Source organism: Bombus pascuorum, chromosome 17 (genome assembly GCF_905332965.1).
Source record: "Bombus pascuorum chromosome 17, iyBomPasc1.1, whole genome shotgun sequence".
NCBI classification, from domain to species: domain Eukaryota; kingdom Metazoa; phylum Arthropoda; class Insecta; order Hymenoptera; family Apidae; genus Bombus; species Bombus pascuorum.
Window position 1 is genome coordinate 1,061,961 of NC_083504.1, and position 19,219 is coordinate 1,081,179.

Here is a 19,219-nt window from a genome sequence, read left to right on the forward strand (position 1 = left end):
GTCCTTGTATTGAAAACGGTCCATAATTCCATTGATACGACATATCGGACCAGGGCCGCTTCGAGAAAAACACGCCCACACCATAACGTTGCCACCACCATGTTTAAGAGTTTTTAAAACGCACTGTGTTTTCAAACTTTCGCCAATTCGACGTCTAACGTACCGTATCCCGTCAGAACAGACGCGATTGAATTTCGATTCGTCAGAAAACAATACCTTTTGCCAATCTTCACTTGTCCAATGCTTATGAGCTTTAGCAAATGCAAGTCGTCTTTTTCGATTCCTAGAACTCAGCAGTGGTTTCTTTTGGGGTTTTCGTCCTCTTAAGTTAAAGTCTTCTAATCTTCTCCTAACAGTTCTAGCACTAATTTGTGTATCGTTTTCATAGTTTATCTCCGCAGCAATATTATTTGCACTACGAAAACGATCCTTTTCGCTCAATCGATGAATCCGGCGATCCATTTTCGGTGTTGTTTTCCGTGGTCTTCCGTTTTTCGGTTGATCGCAATACATGCCTGTCTTTAAACATTTATACCAAGCTTGTTTACAAGCTGTTTCTGACCTGTTCACTATATTTGCTATTTCGGTGAAGGTTTTACTTTGCTTTCGCAGCCTTACGATTTGTTCCCTTTCGTTTTCAAGTAAATTCTTTGATTTACCCATAGTCTGTTCCTACCTAAATGAATTTTAAGCAATAAAAGGTACACTAAACAATGATTTTGACATTCCAGAATCAAAATGTTCAAAAACTGTACTCGTACTCACGTTTTACACAGATCGTCTTAAACTAATGTCCACTGTTTCCAAGTGCTAGGCGGTAACTAACTGTTGTAACTCCTACATTGTTTGTATTTAACAACTGACTGTCTGAGGTTACGAAGGTCAAACATACAGCTACGTTATTCCAAAGAGACAAACCGAATAGAAGAACAATATGCGTATAAGATGTTTGTAATCCGGTTTACAAATCATCGTCTTAAACTTTTGTCCGCTACTGTAGTTAAAACGAGTACCATGCACCACACATTAATTCTACTTAAATAACTCAAATAATTCCCATTTTCTCCAAAAATAATTCAACTATTTTTCATTTCCACTATATCTACAATTCACTATCCATAACCAAATTGTGTAATGTTACAGTATAAATTGGCTAAAACTAACACTGTGAATCGGATATAAAATGTTCACGCACATACTCATATTCTCCAATTTTTTCCAAAATAATCCAACCACTCCAATTCCATCACAGTAATTACTAGTTATATTTATATATTTTTTTATATTTATTTATATTACTATTAGTTATATATATTATTATAGTTATATATATATATCTATCTATAACAATAATAATAAGTTATATATATAACTATAATAATATATATAACTAATAGTAATATACATATATTAATATAATAACTATATAATAACTATAATAATATATGTGTGTATGCATGTATTCCAATTCCATCACAGTAATTACTAGTTCTTACCTTTTTTTATATTTATTTATATTACTATTAATTATATATATTATATATATATATATATAAATATATATATATATATATATATATATTACTAAATTAAATTAGTACTTAATTAAATTTAACTCTTGCTTTGTACCTCCAAACAAGTTTTTTCCGCTAAACCTACCAAGATTCTATTTTTTATTGGATTGGCAACTAAGTGATTGCAGGTTTTTTCAATACCACCTAATGACGAAATCCGCAATCACTTAGTTGCCAAGTTTGCGAGTCGACGCGACATCACGTGTATAACGTTCGCGTTTTTTTCATGTCTTCGTATTATGCAAATGTACGGAGGAACGTTGCAGCCAGACAAGTGGTTAATAATACGTCTGTTGATAATGAGCCATGTTAGGTTTCCGTTCACTTAGCTGGCACGCTGGCCAACATTAAGGACTTTCAGTCGAGGACAAGCTCGATAGATTCGGTGTTTATTCGACAGAAAGTTGTCACGACTGATCCTAACCTTGCGTAGTATGACTTGATTATGGATCAGTGCCAATTGTGATGGCAAAAACAAAGAAATTCGGAAATAATTGTGTAGTGGTTGATTATACAGTGAAGTGGAAGTTGAAGTGGAATTGGTATTTAATTTGGAAAGTTGGATCATATTTCCAATCGAAGCTCGTTTTCAATTTTGCAATTTCCTGTTTCATGTGAATTTGATAGGAATAATACGAATTTGCTGATGAGATGTATTTAATTAATTACCTTTCTTCATGGTTATTAAAGTCTTCATAATTCGTGATTATTAATTTAATTCTGATAATTCGTTCTGCTTTTATCATTTACGTAGCATTTCGTGAAATTAGATGTCTCAATGCAAAACACGAATTTCGTCTATAAAATTGTGGCTACCAAAGTTTTCTATAAAAAAAAAAGGGAAAAAAGAAAAAAACCTTTGTTTGAAAAATCTCTAGAATCAATTTACAATTTACAAGGTTTAAGTACAAGTTTAGGTACAATTTACATTCTACTGGAGTCTCTATTATGCACAAAATTCATCAGCTGTTGCCTTAACATTGGAAAAAAACTAGAAACTTACAACTTGCAGAAAGTTGCAAAATGACTATGAGTTACAAGCTCTGCAAAATGCTTGTTTGTCGTGTATCAAACTTTGAAAAAACTAACAAGTTATTACTTGGAATAAGTTGTAAAATATTCCTTATTATAAAGCTGAATATATCTTTATCGACAGAGCAATGTTTCTAGAACAAGTCAAGGCTAAAAAGTTGATTTTCAATTTTCAATCCACCAATTTTGATATTATGAGACTTTCTTTTTATCTAATACCGTTGTTGACTAATTTCACTAATAATATTAATTTTATTTGGCTCTGTGTTTCATTTCAATGATATCAAATTTTCCTAATCACATAAAAGTATTGCCAAATGATACAAAATTTATTATAGTGGGATTTTCAATTTTCAATCCACCAATTTTAATATTATGAGACTTTTTTTTTATTAAATACCGTTGTTGACTAATTTCACTAATAATATTAATTTTATCTGATTCTGTGTTTCATTTCAATGATATCAAATTTTCCTAACCATATAAAAGTATTACCAAATGATACAAAATTTATTATAGTCGGATTCAATTAATTACATAATTGCAATAATAAATACAGAAGTGCACAAACAATTTTTCTACCCACTCTAACTACACGGTGCTATTAAAATGATTGTACGTTCGTCATCGTGCACGATGAGTGTTCGTGGTCACGGAGGAAACATATGGAGACAGAAGTTATTCGAGGGGCACAGCTGACTTGACTACAAATATCGTGGCTGGTGTTGCAGAAACTCGATATGAACGGTGCCGCTCGCCCTTGTGCCAATAAACTGTATTGCAGCCCGTATCTCGCCGCTAGAGCCATTAGCTTGTCGAATCCTAATGCCGATTGCGATTATTACGATCTGCCAATCGCCTATTTCAAATGCGACTCGCGATCTTTAACGTTTTACGTTTCCGGTCTCTGGTTATCTCGTTCAGAATTTTCCTCCGTTTGTGCATTTGATCTACGATGGAGAACTTAGTGGAGTCAAATTTAAGTGCGTCTATGAGACGTGAAATTTTTCGAAGAGGGAAAATATAGGAAGGTCATTGGTTTACAGTAGATTTCTAAAATTGGTGTCTACAGAGTATGAATTAATTCGTCACTGGAATTGTTAATATTTTGCACGTGGTCGTTTATTTATTTAGGATTGTAAGAAATGTGGATCTTTGGTGCCGAAATAATGTTGAAGGAACATTGAATATACACTGAGGTGTAATATTAAAATAATAATATATTTATTACAAGAAGGATTTCTCACATATTTTTCGATTCACACTTACACGCGTCTCCGCACTTTCTCTACACTCGACAGCTAACCGACCCTTCCAGATGCTTCTTAACGACTGCCAATCGTCCTTTGTTTCAACTCAGACCAGGACGCGCTCTGACGCTTACACACACATTCACATGTACAGTGTAACTGTATCATCTTCCTAACAAGGATTTTTCAGTATCTGTCGCTAATCTTCTATAATAACACGTCTTATCTGTTTCCTCATCTCCGAAAACATTCATTTTATCGATCTGACGGTCTCGAAGCTCGTATCTCCCAACAGTGAAATTAGCCACGTCACATTTAACGCGTTGACTTTCACGGGAATTTTATATATTGGGTTGGCAACTTCGTCAATAGGTGGTGTTGACAAAATCCGCAATCAGTAGTTGCCAACCCAATATATATAAAATTCCTAATCCTCTACAGTCTGTTGCATTGGCAAGTAAGTGATTACAGATTTTGTTAATAGGTGGTATATTTTGTCGTAATGGGTTGAAATATACTACATGATAACAGTTTATTTTTGCAAAATATTATGTATATATATATTTGCGCGCTATTTCTTCGAGAGTGTTATCTGACTCACATATATTGTAACAAATTTAATTCATGCTGTTTATCTTATTTTAAAGACACTTGCGGCTAAGAAATACCATTTGGTTACAATTTTTTTAATTACATCCTTCTTCGTCCAATCTTCTCACTCATCCTTGTGTACTTTACTCCTCATGCTACTCTTAATCTAGTTACTGCACACTAATTGTCTACGTTACAAGTCGCTGCTACTTTAAGACTATTATATCCATCAACAACCTTGTTGCTAATTGTCTGCTTGTTGCACCTTTTAATCTCTGGTATCTTCTCTGTCGTTTCTTTCTTTACCTTTTTAATCCCATCTTCCTTAACCATTCCTTCACCAGTTCTGATCTTCTATCTCTTAGAATAATTCTCTACGCTTGTGTTTAGTCTGCCTACTCCTGTGCAGTCTGTTGTATTGGGTTGGCAACTAAATGATTGTGGATTTTACCAATACTACTTAATGACAAAATCCACAATCACTTAGTTGCCAATACAACAGACTGTACAGGAGTACTGACTACTACAAATGAATAAAAAAATACCACCTAATGACAAGATCTGAAATCACTTAGTTGTCAATACAACAGACTGTGCAGGAGTACTGACTACTAGAAATGTAGTGTAACTGACGTTGTAAAAATGTAATCCATGAGGTTTATCTTGTTCGAATCATGTTAAAGGATCTAGTAACGTGGGTCACTGAGCCATCGCGGCAGTCAACGTGTTAGAAAATCTTTCTCAAATGAATCTCAGTTAGTCAGATGAATTCACCTCGAAAATGTCGATCGGTGTTTCCGCTCGCTTTAGAATGACGCCGAGTGTTTGCACGAGGTGAGCAACGGAAATGGCGAGGCTGTGCAAGTGAACATAAACGCTGTGTTTCGTGTTGCACCACATTTCTCACGCATCTGGCCAGAATCCCGTTTGGATTACGTCGTAGGAGGTGGAACGCGCAGCAACCAAGAAAGGGGTTGGGCTGGTCTTTTCACAGGAAATTGTGGTTCTGTGAATGCCGTTTGGATTACTCAAGAGCGTCCAACCGATGCCTGATTTCGGGAATCAGCACCAGGCAGCCCCGGATCCTCGCATCATCCTCGTTTGAGAACATCTCAGGCATGAAGGAGCGCGAGATGAAACTCTTTGGCTGCCGATGGTCCTTTTGGAATTTCGCGACTAATCTCGCAGGTTCGTCATCCGGATATTATTGAACAAACGAACATCACACAGCAGATACTATTCGTCTTTTGTCTCTCTCTGTCTTTTATTTGCCTTCGCGCGTTTTCTTCCCTGATCATAGACTAATGCTGAAATCGGGTGTAAGTTACGAAACCACTGCGGGACCCGCATTCTCAAGTCTCCGTAGAAACATTTTTATTGCCAGAACTTTCTAATTTTAACTTTGAAATGGCTAGTTTCTTGGTAAATGGAACTATGGCTGTGTAAGATTTTTTTTTTTTTTTTTTATTTTATTTTTGTTATTGTAAGAAATGTGGATCTTTGGTGCCGAAATAATGTTGAAGGAACACTGAATATACACTGGGGTGTAATATTAGAATAATATTATATTTATTACAAGAAGGATTCCTCACTTATTCTTTGATTCACACTTGCACGTGTCTCCGCACTTTCTCTACACTCGACAGCTAACCGGCCCTTCTGGATGCTTCTTAACAACTGCCAATCGTCCTTTGTCTCAACTCAGGCCTGGACGCGCTCTGACGCTACACACACATTCACATGTACAGTGTAACTGTATCTTCTTCCTAACAGTTATTTTACAATTTGTCCTTATGGACATTTGGTAAAGTATTATATCTTATTGGTGAAGAAAAAAAATAAAATAAAAATAAATATAACATGTGGGTGGCTACCCCCAGCGGGGTGCCAGCTTCGTTTTTTCTAAGTTATATCTTTTATGGGCTGTGTAAGATGTACAAGATATACTTGAAGGTGTTTGGTGAATTGGTGGATGCTTTTGTAAAATAACAAGACCGAGTCGATGGAGATGACGCGGAGGTAATTGTCCATCGTTTGCCTGGTTTTAGCTTCGGATGATGTTTCGTAAATGCGCAGCGATTGGGAAACTCCGTTTTGTTCTTCCAGTGTTGAACTTATCGTTTCGTTATCGTTGATTCCCGCTCGTAGATGGAATTGTCTCGTTTAAAAATAGCTGGTATTTCGATTGTACATAATATTGATCCTTCGTACTTCTGTCTTCTTTGGCTTTATTTTTCAATGAAGCATTTTTCTTCGTTTCATCTTTGTAGTATGAAATTAAGTATCGTCAAATGATACGAAATTTAAGGCACATCTAATTAATTAGTAGATACGTAAATGTTATAGTAAATATAGTGTTAAGGTTATTCGGTGTATATGGAATTAAAGAAACGCGTGGGTAAATTGTAAGGTATTGTGAGTATATATATATATTGTGAATATTAAAGCACAAAGTGTGGAATACAATGTAAGCTGGTGCAGATCCTCACGCTAGTGTCACGTAATTTCAAATGGTAATCAAAGATTCAGTAAAAAAATTGGGTTTATTAGTAACAGTTATGTTTTTTACTACAAGAAATCACAAGAAGAACTGTGTGGACCCGTCTCGTACCATCAAGGAGGAAAGCTCGGTGTGGGTGTGCCCTTTTGAACTTAGAACGCGGATTCGTCGTCCACACTTTTCGGTAGAAAAGCGAGGGTAATGATCCGCGGTGCCCATTGGTTAATAAATGAAACTGTAAAGACAAAGAGGAGCCGATGCGGCTCGTGGGCATCCTTGTTCATAAGAAAGGCCTATTATCTCTCCAGACACCCGCTTTCTCCGTAAACCGAAAATGTTTATGCGAAGAGAAAGGAAACTGAACAGATTCGGTTTAGGGTATCCCCTTAGCCTTGTGGCGGGTCAGTGTGACAATGTTTAGGTCTTGGCGCCATGACCATGGGGAACCTCGCAAGGACCATCGCATCTGGCGTAACACACGACAGACAAAAATTCGATCCGTGACACTAGCGATGTTACCCTGAGACTAATAGAACCCCGAAACCAACGTCGCACGTGTACCGCTTATGGTCTGTCATCGACGCATTCTTTTGTCTATGCGCTATCGATGACCTCAGCGCTTGAGAAAACCGAAGACCAGATGTAGAGTTTTCTTAGAAGTTTTTTTTTTTTTTATTTTATTTTGGTTATTTTACAATTTGTCCTTATGGACATTTGGTAAAGTGTTATATCTTATTGGTGAAGAAAAAAAATAAAATAAAATAAAAATAAATATAGCATGTGGGTGGCTACCCCCAGCTGGGTGCCAGCTTCGTTTTTTTCTAAGTTATATCTTTTATGTTCTTAGAAGTGGCGATCACTTCAACATATAGTAATGCACCTATAGTTGTAGCTACGATAGGTTTATTAAATTTAAAGATACGTGGAACCTCTATCTCAGTAAACGTGAACCAGAATCCACGACGACTAATCATCGACTAATGCTGAAACAGCGAGAAGACAGGGGAAATCAGATGAAAATGACGAAACCACTGCGGGACCCGCATTCTCGAGTCTCCACAGAAACCTTCTCATTGTCGGAACTTTTTAAATTTACATCGCTCATGATCCTCGTCAATAGCAAATTACATAGCCGGAAGCGCGCTCATCTGGCTACCTTCTTTTACCAACGAGCAAAGATTTCGCCAAAATTGGACACGCGCCGTTCTACGTTGCAATCTGCTGATTGTAAATTCGACCGTGAAACGTCTTCACCGGGTGTTAGGAAACGTCGAATGGAGTTTTCGTATCGATATCGAAGGAATCGACGAACGAAACGAGGCCATTGTTGATTCGACCCAGTTTCCCCTAGAAATTTTCTAGTTTCTCGCGGCGATTCGTTTGCGTTGGGGAATTTTTGTAGAAATTGAAACGAAGAAATTACTATAATCTGAGATGCAATTGATATACGTGTCAGCTTCAAAATGGATGTTGTGTTTAAAATTAATCACCAGAGTAAGTGGTATTGCGCTCCTTTGACGACAGACCAAAAACTATTGGGCTGGCAACTAAGTGATTGCGGATTTTATCAATACCACCTAATGGTAAAATCCGCAATCACTTAGTTGCCAACATAATAGATGATACAGTGATAGTGTTTTATTTTTTGTCTAAAATACGTACCTGAAGAAGCTGCTTTAATATTTTTCCACATATTTGTTGTCTCTTATTAACTAAAAGGATTTATTATTATTTTAAATAAAACATAGAGAAACATTTATTTTGCTGCGCAAATTAAAAGCTTTTAAATAAGTATAGCTTGCAGTAAAATAATAATTTCTACTGCAGATATTTCCATCAATACAAGCAAATAAACAGCAACTAAATATAAATTTGTTGCATTCGTATTTCATCTTGAATATTTTCGAATTTTCGAGTTGCTGTATTTGATCATCTGTCGGGTTGGAAACTAAGTGATTGCGGATTTTGCCATTAGATTGTATTGACAAGATCCGCAATCATTTAGTTGCCAACCTAATAGATGACCAAATTTGGCAACTCGAAAAATGTCGCTGTTGTAGACATCTAACTGTGAAACGCAATAAAAACCTTCATTATTTGCTTAATTGTTTGTTTCACACTTTACCGACCGATTAATCGGTTTTTGTTACCGATGCTTACCGACCATAGCCTATTAATCGGCTTTTTGTCGCCGTCAGTTTTTCTCATTATTTGAGCTGTAATTTGTTATTTAGTACTAAGGTACCTTGCCCAGTTGCGTCAGTTACGTTGATTTGTAAGCTCCCACAGTTTTACCAATTTGAAAAACTTATCGTTCACGATGAATGAAAAGAATGGTATCGGAGAGTCTAAACCGAAGCAGAGCTAGCGCCAGGGAGAATCTGCGCATGAGATGCCGGTCGGACGTGCGTATGCTGTTGAATCGCTAGCGGTCGGTAAAGTGTTAATTATTTGAAGTGGCGAATTGTGAATCTCACTTTTTGCGATTTCGATAACATTCGGTCATCAGGTTTGCGCATAGCGTTTGTAGGTACTATAGTTGCTTGTTTTTCGATTGATCTGCGATGAAGTAACAGCCCATTACGATTTAAAGGTTATCCATTGTATCAGTAATCATCAGCTGCTAAGTGAATTCATTGATCTCGCGACTATTGTGTACGAACGTTTGTTTCATCGTAGTTGGGCAACAACGTTACCGCGAACTGGCTCAATTGTATCATTGCTCTTGATGATGGAACGTGCTTGTCATCTGTTCAGATGCACCTCATCGCTGCTAGGTATCCTGCTGCGATTTCCATCTCGATTTCCTTCGATTTCGCGCGAATTGTTTCTATTTCTTGTGTATAGGGCGTCTCGGTTATATTGGCTTGGCAACTAAGTGATTGCGGATTTTGCCAATACAACCTAATGACAAAATCCGCAACCACTTAGTTGCCAACCTAATATATCTTCTTCGGTTGATTGCAGAAAGTATAGTATTTTGTATGTAATTTGAGTGATGTCGAAGGACGAATAGTTTTCAAAGAATATTTTTCTTATATCATTTTTCTGAGTCTCTTCGAACGTCGTTGATGTTTTTTCCTTGCGTGTCGCAGCTGACATTAAGATGCAAAATTATACGATCTCGAAATAATTTTCAAAAATAACAAAGAATCTTTTGTGGCGTATAATTTCATTGCAAAATTTTCATTTATAAAACACGCGCACAAGCAATGGCAACATTCTAAATTTGGCTAATGCTTTGGACGAATTTCTGTATAAATATGACAACATTCTACGTGAGTTTTAGATTAAGTATGAAATTAAAAGTACTTAGAATTGTTTACAACATTCCTTCAATGACGTGATATCTTTTTAACTAGCCTTTTCCAATATACTGAAGTTCGGAAAAAATCAAAGTCATCGACCAATTTGTGAAGTATTAGATTGGCAACTAAGCGATTGCTGCTTTTATCAATGCCACTTAATGGCAAAATCCGCAATTACTTAGTTGCCAACCCAATATTACCAAAACTTATCTTCAAAGTCAGATGACACGATAATATTTGTCAACTCAAAATTACTTCGAGAGTTAATGTTCTTATTATCATTGGTATTAATAAATAGAGTATTAAGAGTTATACGTTATGGCGTAATATATTTCAATCTATTGCAGTTTTCAGGACAAACTACCAGAAATTCACGCATTGACCTTCTCATGTTGAAATTTAATATCCCTAGAATAGGGCGTTCTTTGTACATTGATCACGTGATCCTTCATCCTACTCGCATAATTTCCCACTTTCCTTCTCGATCCTCTAATTTCCTCTAATCTGTTCCAGTTTAACCGTTCACGCGTATCATCACTCAGCCAGATTCATTCAAAAGTTAAATAAACTCGTTTACAGAATTTTATCTTAGCCGTGTACGTTTTGGTAACATTTATCCCGAACATAACCAAATTTATTCCCTTTGTTTTCCTTCCTGGGTCTGATGTGATTTCAGGCCAACAGCCAGTCGCGTTCTTCTTTCACTCTGTTTCTCCTCCCTTCTATCTCTTTTATCTCGTTTCTCGCTATCCTTTTCTCATTCCAACCAATCGTCTCGTCGTCAACGTGCCATTGATCGAGAGAGACCGGAGTAATATCCGTTTGAGGAATCAGCACGGAAACTCCGCCAGTATCTCTGCTTCCGGTGCAGACGTTCGATACCCTTTGATCGCGCATTCTTTTTGCCTCGCCATCTGTTTATTTATTAACCGAACGGATGAAGGCTCTTCGCTCGGTGTCATATCTCCTTTCCAACTTCCTCTTTCGCATCCAAGCAAATAGGAAGCGAGAGAATGTGTTTTCGTGTGCTTCGATGAAACGTTACACGTGTAACGCGTGCGTGCGCGTTAGTAGACTGCGCTTGTGGTTAGGTTAGGTTGCTTCGATTGAATTTGAAATTGAAAAGTGATTTATGTTTTTTTCGGAGATGTTTGAAGGCAAAGAGTTGGCCGACGTAGTACTGTGTGCCTGTCCGCGTAGCGTTGTGTGTTTGTGAAATATCTAGAGTTCATGGATTTTAGTTTTAGATCTTTGAAAGCTGTTTAACCCTTTACACTGCTATGTAGAGTGTGACTTGACATCAGTTTTTATCTCAGGAGCTCCTTTGTCGAGTCCCACTCGACATTCTTTCATGTCCCACTTTTTTTGTGATTGCATCCTGGAAATTGTTTCAAAATATATCATACACTTAAAAATTAGAAAATACAACAATAGTGTGAATAAAACTGGCATTTAAGTGAATTTCTTTCTCCTTTTATTTATTTAAATTGTCTTATTTTTTGGTTAAAGTAGATTTCAAATAAAATGCTTAAAAGCGTTGACAGCTGCTGGTAACGAAATTGAAATAAAATTCGCAGTGTAGAGGGTTAAAGGAAGAAAATCGTAAAAAGATGCGATTTTTCAGGCAGTTCTATTACGTTTTCCAAGAAATCCTGTAAATACAGCAAATTAAATTTAAAAGATACTGTTTGCCACGCTATTACCTTTCTCTGCTTTTCAATGTATTCGATTGATCGCTGTAGCTTCTGAACAGTTATCATCTCAGTATATTATAGTTTTTTAATGCCGAGAAAAAATGTTGAAAAATTGTTTATTTAAAATGCTGGAACAGGTGATAAGAATACATCGTACGTATTTTAGTGGATCTGTGAAAGCGAAATAATAGTGAAATTAGGAAGGCTGGCATTTTTATTCGAACGTAAATACTAGCTAATTCACGAGGACAATTACGAACCTGTCCCTGGGTCAGTCGTAACCCACCACCCATTAACGTGGATAATTTCATTACTGCTGGCTGCACGATCTACAATTATGAGCCGGTCTTTTGCTTTCGTGCGCGATTTCATAGTCGTTGTTAAATACATTGGCGTAGTTCTCGTATTCTCTCTGGTGCGATTTAAATCGAAAAGAAATGAACAATTGCTATTGGCTGGTTATCGAGCATGTTACGTGGAATTATGTAACGTGTGAAACGTATCAGAAAATGTAAATGTATATGTTTCTATCTATAGTTATAATTAGCTGGCACAAGGTGCACGGATATGGATTTTACGTGTTTCGTTCCACTTACGAAATATGGTTCCAAAGTTACAAAATTACGATATTGTAAAATTACAATATTACAAAATGTGAACGTAGAAAAGTACGTTGTTCGAGGTATACATTTGTCGTTTTCATCGAACGTTCTCTTCTGTTGAGTAGTCGAACGATGTATGTGAAAAGCGTTTAATAACGTAAAATGTGAATTGCAAGCTCGAGGGGAGCTTGTCCCTAGAATTGAGGTTAGGTTTCGTCGAATTGCAAATGTTTCGTTTCTTTGATATATTTAAACAAATACTAGTGCAAATTCTACTAATTAATCGTGCAATCTTTTTACCCATTTTAGAAATAAAGAATTAAAGAATTATTTAAATTAATTAATCATTTAAATTAAAGAATTATTTAAAAAAATAAAGATGTTACGATTTCAACTAGAATATACCCCTTTTTTTCTTCACGATTATCAAAATTTAGAGCTTCTCCAGAGCTTTATGAAATAAAAAGGATTACTTTTGATTTGATATTTCATGAACGACGAACGAGATGAAGCTCTGAATATTCCGCAAGCCTGTTCGCTCCTTTCTCAGTTTTTCAGATGTCTGGCGAAGATATCCACCGTTACATCCGCCTTCGCTCGTATTTACAACACCGTATACGAGCGTGTGTTGCTATTTCATGTGTGCGTTATTCGCGACACGTTCAACGGGGAGCGGCATCACGAATCACGCCAGCTTCCTTATTCAATATCCGAGTTCGACGACGCTGATGTCGCGTGATAGGCGTTCCTTATTCGCTTCAAGAACTTCCTGGACACGGATATCTATCTAACACAGTAGCATGCAAAAGTTTTACCAGCTACTGAATAAAATTGTTTTGTTTCACAAATGAATTTAAGAATATTTGATAATACTTTATTATTAATATTATTATTTAGTTTGAGAATTAGCAATTATTTGAAGAAATATATCGATCTCTTTGCAACAATTAATTTTTTTCAGCTTTCTTTTTAACGATAATTCTAAAAGAAAAATGCTGCTGAATAAATTTGTTAATAAGTCAATTTGTGTTTATTACGCTCTTCTCTTATTCAAATATTCCTACGTATTCTGTAAGATTTTGGCTGCTTAATTTTGAAATATCTCGTTTTAATTCGTATAATACTAAGCATTGAATAAAAAGAAGAGATATGATGAAATTTTGTAATATTTCATTTTACAATCATTCGTATCACACGAAATACGTATTAAAAAATATAATGAAATACCATGGAAGCAATATAAGAGAATTGTAGATCTTAATCGTCAAAATAAATGTATAGCAACACTTACATTACACTTGGAATTGATATCAAAATAGTTTCAGATTTATTTAATATGAGATTTACAAGATATTCGTGGATACACATTTGCACGCGTCTCAGCTCTCTCTTTGTCCCGACATCTTCTATCGGCTTGGCAACAAAGTGATTGCGGATTTTGTCAATATCACCTAACGACAAAATAACTTAGTTGTCAACCCAATATACCAAACTACCAACGGAATAGTTGCATTCGTCTGTTTTACGAGACGCTGTGCACACACATATTGCTACACACTCATACCCATATATGTGTGTGACTATTACGCGGCTAACCTAGTGTAGCACAAAAAATCACACATATCTCAATAATAACTTTAGAATTTGAGATTTTTCATATAAACAAAGACAAATAAAGTTTCTGTGGCGGACTAATTTATTTAATTTAACGACGACGTCGCGTGACATTCGAAAACATGATGATTTTCGTTTTGAAGCTGCATGACTTTCGAGTTTTCGAAACTGGCTTGTATCTTCCGTTGACGCTGCCAGTCTTGCAGCAGCAGGATTCTATTATACGGGCAAAATGAATAGAGTCAAAAATGTTTTGTGTGTCGGAGTGGTAGTAGTAAGTCACTGGTTAGAGGAGTCGTACGTACTCCCATGTAAGTTCAAGAGATATATGGTCTCCAAAGTACTGATTTGTCTGCAATGAAAATGACGATGATGTACTAATTGGAGCAAATTCCGGATGAAATTCTACCGACAGAACGAAGAAGTAGAGAAGTAGAACTATATTAGAATACTCGACGAATGAATTTTTAATGTGCGGCGGACTAGGTCCGTGATAGTTATTGTAGTTGGCTGTAGATGTCGCTGCCTATTGTATTATTTACTTCCTAATTATTGTGGAAAAAAAATGCGGACACTGGGATTCGAACGTGAGTCCCGAGCGTTCGTAACCAAAGGCGCTACTGCGCTATCGTCGTCCGCTGCTAGTTAATGTCTAGTGGCGGTATTTGTTGTAGAGTGCCGCCACATTTCTAACACAATGAAACGAAATGTTAGATTGGCAACTAAGTAATTGCGGATTTTTTCATTAAATGATATTGATAATATCTACAATAGACACAGCGACAGGAACCAACTTTGCCCCGACTTTTCAAATATTTCTTTTTAAGATTCATAACTGTTGAGAATTGTGGATCTTAATCACCGAAATAAATGCATAGCAACATTTATATTACACTTAGAATTGATGGCAAAATAGCTTCAAATTTATTTAATATGTGATTTACAAGATATTTGTGGATACACATTTGCACGCGTCTCAGCACTCTATCTCATCATCTTCTATGCAACACTGCCAATGGAGCCGTTGTATTCATCTGTTTTGCGAGACGCTGTGCACGCATATACTGCCACACACTCATACCCATATATGTGTGTGACTATTACGCGGCTAACCTAGTGTAGCACACAAAATTACACATATCTCAATAATAACCACCCAATAATAATATGGTCTACTACTAGACTAGAACTAACTACTAAAACTAACAAAAATTGGATCGTGCAATTCCAAATCCATGAATTAAAAACATATGAAATGTACAACCATCGTCGAAACGTAAAAAAGAAGCACATCCAATCTTGTTCCTCTAATACTGTCTTTCTTCTTCTAATTGCAAATCAGAAAAGAGGTACGACTCGTTCCACTTATCTGAGGACCATGTTTCACAGAAATATTCTGTGCAAAGGCACGGTAAATGGAACGTGGCCGGTGAAAATTGTTTCATCGTGTAAACGACCTTCTTCGTTCCTAGTTTCTTTCAATTTTTACACAGCCCGAATAAAAGGGACTGCGTGTAATGCAAGCACACGGAACGATTTTGGTAACTGGCTCGACCTTAATGATAATTAACCGCATGTATGCTGGTCGAATATCGACAGCTGCCATATTCGCTGCACTAACTTCCTACTGACGTAGCAATCGAATAACGCACCATATGAAACGTCTGGTAACGGATGTCGATTGTTTCGAGCGCTCATTGTTCCAGTGTAAGTCAGACGAATCAAGAAGCTTTCGATACTTTGGATATAAAAAATAACTGATCGTTGCGAAGAGGAGATACGAGCCTCTCAGAAGCTGTTAAGTTGGCAATTAAGCTGTTGCGGATTTTGTCAACCCCACCTATTGACAAAATCCGCATTCACTTAATTTCTAACCCAATAAATCAATTAACTCCACTTTTCAAATTCGTTTCAAACTTCACCAATATAATCGTTACAATGCTGTATCGTTATAGCAACGATGAAATTTTTTTAAATATTTCATGCAACACAGAGCTTGCATAAATCGTGGAATATTTTCGCGAACCACGGTATATTGAAACTTTATAGTGGAACTGTGTAAATGTATGTCACAGCTTATCTACGTTTTTCGCGAAAATAACAAATAATACGTTATACACCTTGAAGGTTATAAATGTTTATCATTACTAGTATCCGCGGTTTTAGTGCAAACATGTGCCACGTTAGTCATAGATAAATGCGTTGTTATGACATTCACTTGAAATGAATTTCAGCGATGAACTATGACAGCAATCTTAGACTTCCTCCACGATAATTACTTCTATCAATCTTTCAGTCTTCTAATAAAAACACGTAACATGTTGTAACTACCAGAGATAAATGTATCACTACGTAAGCAGCCTGAAAAAGTCAGATAAACGGCCTTCCGCTACTTAATCACAAATGTAATATTATTTGTTGGACTATATTTTTCATCAAACGACTTTTCCTCCTTACCGACGCGCTCTTCCATCAGAAAATATCTTCAACTGCATTACCGCGTTAAATGACGCTACTTATTGTGTTGGCAACTAAGAGATTGTCAACGTGAAAATGTCAAAATGTCAGAGTGTACGTGTGTGTCATAAAAAATGTCACAATATCTCGCAGCCTAGCCAGAGGGGAAATTTCCAACGATGTTTTTTTCCTCTCTTTTTTCCGATCCATTTCGGTTCGATCCTGTGTTCCCGGAGGCGGAAGCGGCTTCACACGGTCCGCACAGTCAATAGCGCGGTTCAATTTTTGAAGTGTACACATAATATATGGAGATACGTAGGTAGCTGCCAATTTACCGGGGGTCTGGATCTGCGATCCCTTCGTTCTCCACTGTGAGGTTACTTCGACCAACGCGATGCGCGGTCCGGAAAAGAGCAACGTCGCACAGCGCGGCATTTGAACGAGGACGTGGGACGAAAATCAAAATTCGCTGGCTACGTTCGCAGAACGTTTAAGAATTTTAAATACAATTTAATATAATTAATAATGCGTTATTATTAAATAGATACTTTTACCTATATATATACAATATAAATAAATTTGTTCAAAACCTTTAAAAGCAAATACTATTGTGTTATACAATACAAACCTCCAATAAATACAGTATAATACAAATATATTCTACTTATAAATAATTTCATTTATATATATAAATCTATTTATGAACTTTAAATTCCTTAATTTTTGTTATTTTTATATGAAAAAATTATATTACCTATAACATTATCGTTCATATAATATTTGTTTTTTTTAAATTTAACCCACTCAACAAAACTATTTATTTATATATATGTAATTAAATATAAATACACACCTCACCTTGTTATTCATATAAAATAAAAATTTAAAATACAATTTAATATAATTAATAATGCATTCTATTGCCAATGTAACGTTATACAATACAAACCTCCAATAAATACAGTATAATACAAATATATTTTACTTATAAATAATTTCATTTATATATATAAATCTATTTATGAACTTTAAATTCCTTAATATTTTTTTATTTTTATATGAAAAAATTATAATACCTATAACATTATCGTTCATATAATATTTATGTTTTTTTTTTAATTTAACCCACTCAACAAAACTATTTATTTATATATATATAATTAAATATAAATATACACCTCACCTTGTTATTCATATAAAATAAAAATTTAAAATACAACTTAATATAATTAATAATGCATTGTATTGCAAACGTAATGCATACGTTTCGGAGCTACCTTCACACAGGGACCGTGCCAGTCTCGTCTCTGTGATTTATAACCTTTTCACTACTACGGGTGACTACAATCGCTCTGCGTAAGATGCCGCGTATTGTACACACAAGTATTGTACATACTGAAGCATTTTATTAAAACAAAAAATGGTGTGACAAGAGGGCAGTGTATATGTTGTCCTTTTTCCACAATGAACAATTTGTTCACACGAAACGTTCACGTGAAAAATGATTAAGAAACCGAAGTATGTTGTCGATTATAATCGATTGATGGGAACTGTGGAACGAATCGCGATACCAGTGCCAGATTTTCGAAGTTGGCCTATGTGTAACACCATGTTCCGAAAAATACCACACGCAATACCATTATTAAAGCTATTTAATTATATAATTTATAATGTATATAATACATAATTAAATAATTTATAAAATATAAAAAATATAAATTATATACAATTATATTATATTATATTATATTATTTATATTCTATAATTATTATTTGTTTGCAAATTGTAATTATTAGCTTGGCAATTAAGTGATTGTGTATTTTAAATAAGAAGAAAAATTCAAAATTTTTGCTTAAAAATATAACTTTATTTAATTAGGTGTTGTCCATTTTCGTCCATCACCTTTTGTCATCTTTCAGACAGTGTCATAATTCCATGTTCATAGAACTTCTGATTTTTCCCAGCAAAAAATAAATACTCTGTTTTGAGGAAACTTTTTTTCTTCGAAAAACATCGTCAGAACAGCTTGGTTTGCAGTGAGGCGTAAACCTGACCGCTGACGATCCTTTGTTAATAATAAAAATATTTTTAATAAAATAAGATATATTACCGAAGCGAATACAATTATTATTATCGTTGTTATTAGAGCGAAGATGCACCTATCCGACGCGGTTGCGAAACAAGAAACGTTGAACAACTGAATCAGTCGGATAATACGAGTTCGCCAGTTCTTCCTTCCTTCGCTTATCATTCGTATTTATCATTCGTATAATCGGAGTTAATTCTCATATAACTGGATTTCGCTGAGCTGAAGTTCGTAAATACCAAGACAAAGACTTTTATCCGCATAAGCGTGACCGTCGCGTGACCTGAAGTCGAGTAATAGGAGTTGAACAACGTATTCGGTAAATCGGGCATTGTGATGATATAAGTTTACATAAACATAGTTCTACTTATTCTAATTGTAGTTATGTTAACCAACACTGGTTTCCAAGTACTGAGGTGTCGATTCAAGAACGTCGTGGAGGCCGCTAATGGAGAAGTTTCTTCAGGGTGGGGAAAATGCGAGGATTGCATGGAGGATTTAAAAAAAAGG

At 35.6% G+C, this 19,219-nt stretch overlaps 1 protein-coding gene and 1 long non-coding RNA gene across 8 annotated transcripts in view; one reads left to right on the forward strand and one right to left on the reverse strand.

Moving 5' to 3' along the window:
* The window catches only part of LOC132915408 (tyrosine-protein kinase Btk), a 358,897-nt gene that overhangs the window by 159,472 nt on the left and 180,206 nt on the right, over positions 1–19,219 (forward strand). The window contains exon 2 of one of the 6 annotated variants that reach the window (XM_060975190.1): positions 5,131–5,635. The exons of 3 other annotated variants lie outside the window; for them this stretch is intronic. In XM_060975190.1, the coding sequence (XP_060831173.1) occupies positions 5,566–5,635 (70 nt within the window). In that variant the 5' untranslated portion in view covers positions 5,131–5,565. Of the gene's footprint in view, positions 1–5,091; positions 5,636–19,219 lie in introns of those variants that run through there. 2 more of the 6 variants (XM_060975192.1, XM_060975191.1) reach the window with 2 other exon arrangements.
* LOC132915424 (uncharacterized) overlaps positions 1–19,219 on the reverse strand; it is a 98,019-nt gene that overhangs the window by 24,759 nt on the left and 54,041 nt on the right. The window lies entirely within an intron of this gene.